At 28.7% G+C, this 6,244-nt stretch overlaps 1 protein-coding gene across 1 annotated transcript; it reads left to right on the top strand.

The window, feature by feature from the left end:
- Window positions 1-5,183: 5,183 nt before the first annotated feature.
- On the top strand, window positions 5,184-6,039 carry LOC107844639. Its single transcript, XM_016689007.1, has 2 exons — window positions 5,184-5,495; window positions 5,641-6,039. Exons 1-2 carry the CDS (start codon window positions 5,184-5,186, stop codon window positions 6,037-6,039), a joined length of 711 nt encoding a protein of 236 aa, XP_016544493.1.
- Window positions 6,040-6,244: the final 205 nt, after the last annotated feature.

Genomic DNA, 6,244 nt, shown 5'->3' with positions numbered 1-6,244 from the left:
AAGTACTTTATAAACATTAGTTGCAATCTAACTAAAGATGACAAAATATTTGGATAATCATTAGTTGAAATCCAACTAAGTACTACCAAATCTTTGGATTCTCCCTTATTACATATACTGGTTACATAAGGCCCGTGCTAAGCCCGGGCCCAAACTCCAAAGATAACAAATGTAATTTAATAAAATTAAATAAATGTAAGTGTAAACAATATAAATCCCCTACCTATTGAAACTAATTACATAAAATCCCTTCTAGTTTTCTTTCTCCCAAATTTTGCAAATATACTCGTACATTCGGCTGTCCATCATACATAGCTCGAATGTACGATAAAACAGTTAATCCTATATTTAAGGTAAGATGATAAAACATAATCTCCTACATTCATGGAGAGTAATTAGATAAAGTCTTTCATTCTCTTTAAATAAAACCATTAATTACCTATAATTATGTTTTGTATGATTAAATAAAATAACTGAAATTTAAATTCAAAAAAACTCTTAAACATCACTGTTAGTTTTCCTCATTTTAATGACATTTTTTAAAAAAAAACCCGTCTTCAACTTTCTTCAATTCTCAAAAAAAATATATGAACATCCCCATATTGTTGCATCATTTCAAAATTTGGAAGTTCAAAATCATTTATCAATTCTATAAAAATGATGCAATTATTATTTCGAAAAGTATTAGCTTTTTGAAATTGATTGTTACGATCGAATGGAATTGAAAATTGACTAAGTTCGTAAAAAACCCGAAATAAAATACACAACAATTTCACATATATGAGGGCAACTTATACATTTAAAAAATAAACTGCAGTAATGTATAATATCATACTACACATCTAAATTTTTCACCTTAAATATTTATGACCTATATATCTTGACAGAAGGTATAATGAAAATTTATACAAAAATAAGACTTTCTAACAGTATATTACCACATAAAGCATAAAATGCATCTTATAAGGACTTTTAATGTATAACATATTAAAATATATATCTACAGGCTTATATTATACATTAGAATAAGTATAAGGGCAACTTATACATTTTTAAAATAAACTGCAGTAATGTATAATGTCATATTACACATCTAAATTTTTCACTTTAAACATGTATAACCTATAAACTTGACAGAAGGTATAATAAAAAATTATACAAAAATAAGACTTTTTAACTGTAAAATAAAACATAAAACACAACTAATGTAATAAGAACTTTGAATGTATAACATATTGGAAATATATATCATTAGACATATATTATACATTAGTCTTCCAAAATAACTAATGTATAATGCCTGATATATTATATCTTATACTTTCAAATAAAAACTTCAAGAATGTATAATGTTACACCATACATATAAAATATTAACACTATACATTATTTATCTATAAACTTGTCAGAATGTATAATGTAACCTTATACAAAATTCATAGATTATAATTTTATAATTCGACTAAATACAAAAACAACCTCTTCTATATATACAAAAACTTACATTATACATAAGTGTGTTAAATAAAGTAATGTATAATGTATAAACTCTACATCTTTGGACGCGATGACAAGTAATTTTTTTCCATTGTAGCAAATCACTTATTCTTTTGAGTAGCCTCGGTGTACAAATTGCAGTTATCTTTGCAACCACAAAGCTAGCCTGTTTCAACAAAAAACAAACATAAAGTTAAAACAAAATACTGAAACATATAAAATAGAATCTTTGAAACATAAAGTTAGATCCAAGAATATTGAAAGAATTTGATATTAAAAAATAGAATCTTTAAAAGAGTATTAAAAAATATAAAACAGAGCAAGATCATTCATTTTCAGAAATAGAATAATATAAACAAACATTAAATAATCAAATAATTAGGATTTAGATTCTTATAGAAGATTGAGTAAGTAATTTCGTTGATTCAGTTGTTTGAATAAAAGTCGTGGTTCTCTGTTCAGGGGATTCATTTTTTGTGACATGTTCCACCCCGTTGTGCTCTGCTCCTGATGATGATGACCCAATTGAGATTTTTCGAAGCTTCTGATAATTCATCGCCTTTTTTTTCCCCTTTATTTTCTCAAACAAGTCCATGAGTTTCTGATTTGGTGAAGTTACAAAAAAAATAAAAAAATTAATGAATGAAATCAATAAGTTCAATTAATGTTTGAAAATTTACAATGGTCAACTCTAAGTATGATTGTTTGATTTTAGGTGTAAAAAAGGGATTTAATAATGGAGGATAAATTGATTTGTAATGGGAGAGAAAAAGAGGGAGGAAAAGGCGGCCCTTTTTGGATGTATAATATTAAGGAGAGAGAAATTACCAAATAAGGAGATTTTTGTAATTATTTTGGAATTTGTGTAAATACTTTACCAATTTGGAATTTTGATGTAATTATGTAACTTTAACTTGTGTATATAGGTAATTTTTAGTAAATATAATTTATAGCTATAATGTAATATCCTATATCAATTTAATTCTAGTTGTACAAAGAAAAGGAAAAGAAAAGGAAAAGTGAGTGGTGGGCCGTCCATCTGCCCAAACCAAAAGGAATTAGGAAAATGTAAACAACATAAATCCCCTAGCTTAAGAAAGTAATTACACAAAATCCCCTCTTATTTTCTCTCTCCCGAATTTTGGCAAATATACTCATACATTCGGCCAAGTATTATACATTGGTAGAATGTATGATGAAACAGTTAATCCTAAATTTAAGGTAATTGAAATTAGTAATTATATTACAGTTCCTTAATTAATGGTAATAATTAGCTAACATTAACTCGTTTATGGATAAAACTAGTAACTGAAATTTGAATTTCAAAAAAAAAATCTCAGAAGTCAATTTTTTTCTTTGTAATCTTGGATTCAAGATGTGGAAAGCAAAAAAGCTATATTGCTGCGACAAATTTCTTCTAAAAATTCTAAAAAACAAGCAACAAAATTCTTCTATATACGTTCTTTATTACTTCAAAAATCAATATGACTATGCCCATATTGCTGCGACATTCTGGAATTTGGGAGTCAGATATTAGTTATAAGTCATACAAAAGTGACACAATAATTGTTTTGAAAAGTATTACTTTCTTGAAATTGGTTTCTACGATCGCCATGGAGTTGGACATAAACGAAGTGCGTAAAAAAATTGAAGTGAAATATGTGGTTGAAGGAAACTCTTCTCCAATTGTCATAAGAAACGACAATGGAGTGAGGGTTTACGTTGAGTTAAAGAAACAACTTTCTGATTTGGTTAATTTTCTACTTTGTATTTCAACTTTCGACAAATCCAATAATGAAATAGAGTTTGATAAAGTAACTGGTGCTGTAATGTGTATCAAGGGTAGTGAATATGATTCAGTTGCGTTAAAAGTTGTTGAAATGGATAATCAGTATGCTCTATATGTTCCTGAAATTGAAGTGAAAAACTTCATTACTGATTGCAAGAACACTGAAATAATGGTGAGTCAGATTTACAAGAATAAGAAAACTCTTGTTTCAGTAATGGCAAGACATGCAATAGCTAATGGCTTCAACACAAAAGCAAAATGATCTGACAAAAAATGGTATAATATAAAAGTATCAATTATATTTGCTGATTTTATAATATATGGAATTTTTTTTTAGAAGTATGTTGTGTAGTTTGGTGAATTATTACTGTTGATTGTTAAAGTACGAATGTATAATGTGTTATTATACGTGTTTGATAATGTATAATTAAATCGTGCCAGTCAAAAAAATGTATGATACTATGGATTAAGAGATTCTGAAGTCGTTTGTGTTTTATTAATGGTTTTTTTAAGTTAAAATACGAATCTATAATGTTAATTATACATTCAGAGATATGTATCATATAACTGGGGCAGTGACAGTATTTAATTTTTTTCTTACTATTTTAAATTGTAATAGTTCTGTTTTATACATTGAGTAAGTTTTTATATATTAATGCAGCTATGTACTGATAATATGATTAAAGACATTCTAAAATTGCTTGTGTTTTATGAATGGATTTTACAGTTAAAATATGAATGTATAATATTGATTATACATTCAGAGATATGTATAATATAACTGGGTCAGTTCCAGTATTACATTTTTTTGGTCTTTCTATTTTCAATTTTAATAGTTTTGTTTAATACATTGACTAAGTTTTTATATTTTGATGCAGCTATGTACTGATTTGTCATAACAAAGATTGCAAGTGAGTCTTGAAGGCTTCTTTTATGAATGAATTGGAATTATTTGTGATTAAAATATTTGTTTCGGAGTATACTTGCAGTCTTAGTGACCGAGTGTTGAACAATGTGGTTGCGACAACTAATTTTATGAGTGAATTTACAACTCCAAAATTAATCAATCACAAAAGAATACACACCCCCGCAAACATTATCAAAGAGATGAAGGCTGTTTACGGAGTCGATATTTACTACATGAAAGCATAACGCACAAAAGAGAAGGCAATTGCGATGCTTAGAGGTGGACCAACAGATGGATATAGAAAAATGCCCCATTATATCTATATGTTGAACCAAGTGTATCCACAATCGCACATTTGGATGCATAAAACAATAGATAACGAATTTAAATACTTGTTTATTGCATTGCATCCAATGATAAGGAGTTTTGAATTTTGTCGACCTATTGTAGTTGTTGATGGGGCACATTTAAGCAGTCCATATGAAGGAACATTTGTATCGGCAAGCATATTAGATGGTGCAGGTACTGTACGTTCATGTTTTATTATACTCTTTTTTGTTTTGTTATTTACTATTTATTATATGAGCTTATACATTGATGTTTTATTTATAATAATTCATAAAGATGCTAAAATTAGCATCTTTGTAGTTGACATTTTTTTCAATGATTGCCTTGTTTATTTTATATTTAGGTTGTATTCTGCCATTAGCTTACGGTGTTGTTGATTCAGAGAATGACAATGCATTGATTTATTTTTTTCAACAGTTTATAGAGGCATTTGGTGAATGAGACAACATATGTGTTGCATCAGACAGAAATGAAAGTATCATAAAAGGTGTAACCATTGTTTATCCTAATGTCCCTCATCTAGCTTGTATTTGGCATTTATGAAAAAATGTTTGCACCCATTTTAGAAAAAGCAAAGATAGACTTAGTGACCTATATTATTCCATGGCTAAATCTTATAAAAAAAAAGATTTTGAATATATTATGTCTAAGGTTGCTAAGGTTGATCAAAGAGTTAAGGAATATCTGGAGGAAGCTGGGTATGAAAAATGGGCTTGGTGTCACTCTCCTGTAAATAGAGGTAGAATGATGACTTCAAATATAATTGAATTTATTAACGGTTGTTTGGTTGAGGCTAGAAAACTTTCTATTCTAGGTTTCCTTGAAAAAGTTAGAATTTTATTTGCTGCCTGGAATTGTAAGAACAATGAAATTGCATCTTACACCAATACAACTCTTGGGAGAAGATTTGAAGAAATACTGACTCTTAATGGTGTTAAACCTTTGCGGATGACAGTATGTATTAGAATAATTATGGAACAGAAACTTTGTTTTACATTGATTGTATATTCATATTTTAACACCTGAAACATATTATACTTTTTGGTAACAAGTTATGACAGCAGAGAGTTATCTTTATTGTGTATATGATTCGGGACAGAGGTACATTGTAGATATTGAGCGTGGCACGTGTAATTGTGGCCGGTATCAAATTGATGAAATGCCTTGTTCATATGGAATTGCCGTATTAAAAAGTAAAATTATGGATGTAAAGGATTATGGTTGTTATTGCTCTGAATTGTACAGGCCACACACCATAATGAAGACATATAAACTCCCAATAGTTCCAATGCCAGACAAGAAGGATTGGAATGTTCCAGGTTTTGTTGATGATGAAGAATTTTTGCCGCCCAAATATCGAAGACCGCCTGGTAGGCCAAAAAAAGGAAGGCATTTGAAATCAAGTGAATCACTATCTTCAAGTTCGAAACGCTGCGGTAAATGCAGACGAGCCGGTCACAATCGTAGGACTTGCAGTTTCTTTCCAAAGAAATCATGATGAACATAATATATTTTTCTACATGCTGATGCTTTGATTGGTTTTAGTTGTATAAACATTTTAATTAGATTTTTTTGGAATGCCGGAGCAATTAATATTAAGCTTTTTAGTTGCTATTTGATTTTCACTTGTTCAATGATTATTTAGTAGTATAAGAACAGTTTGAATCATATTTTGTATATCATATTTCGTAACCATATTAATT

Source organism: Capsicum annuum, chromosome 10 (assembly GCF_002878395.1).
Source record: "Capsicum annuum cultivar UCD-10X-F1 chromosome 10, UCD10Xv1.1, whole genome shotgun sequence".
Lineage (NCBI taxonomy): Eukaryota > Viridiplantae > Streptophyta > Magnoliopsida > Solanales > Solanaceae > Capsicum > Capsicum annuum.
This window is presented reverse-complemented; position numbering and strand designations above follow the sequence as displayed.

Excerpts from the sequence above, each read along its gene's own strand:
- LOC107844639 (XM_016689007.1), top strand. The coding sequence starts at position 5,184 with ATGTCTAAGGTTGCTAAGGTTGATCAAAGAGTTAAGGAATATCTGGAG. Across the intron at positions 5,496-5,640 it reads TTAAACCTTTGCGGATGACA|AGGTACATTGTAGATATTGA; the intron begins GTATGTATTAGA and ends GATTCGGGACAG.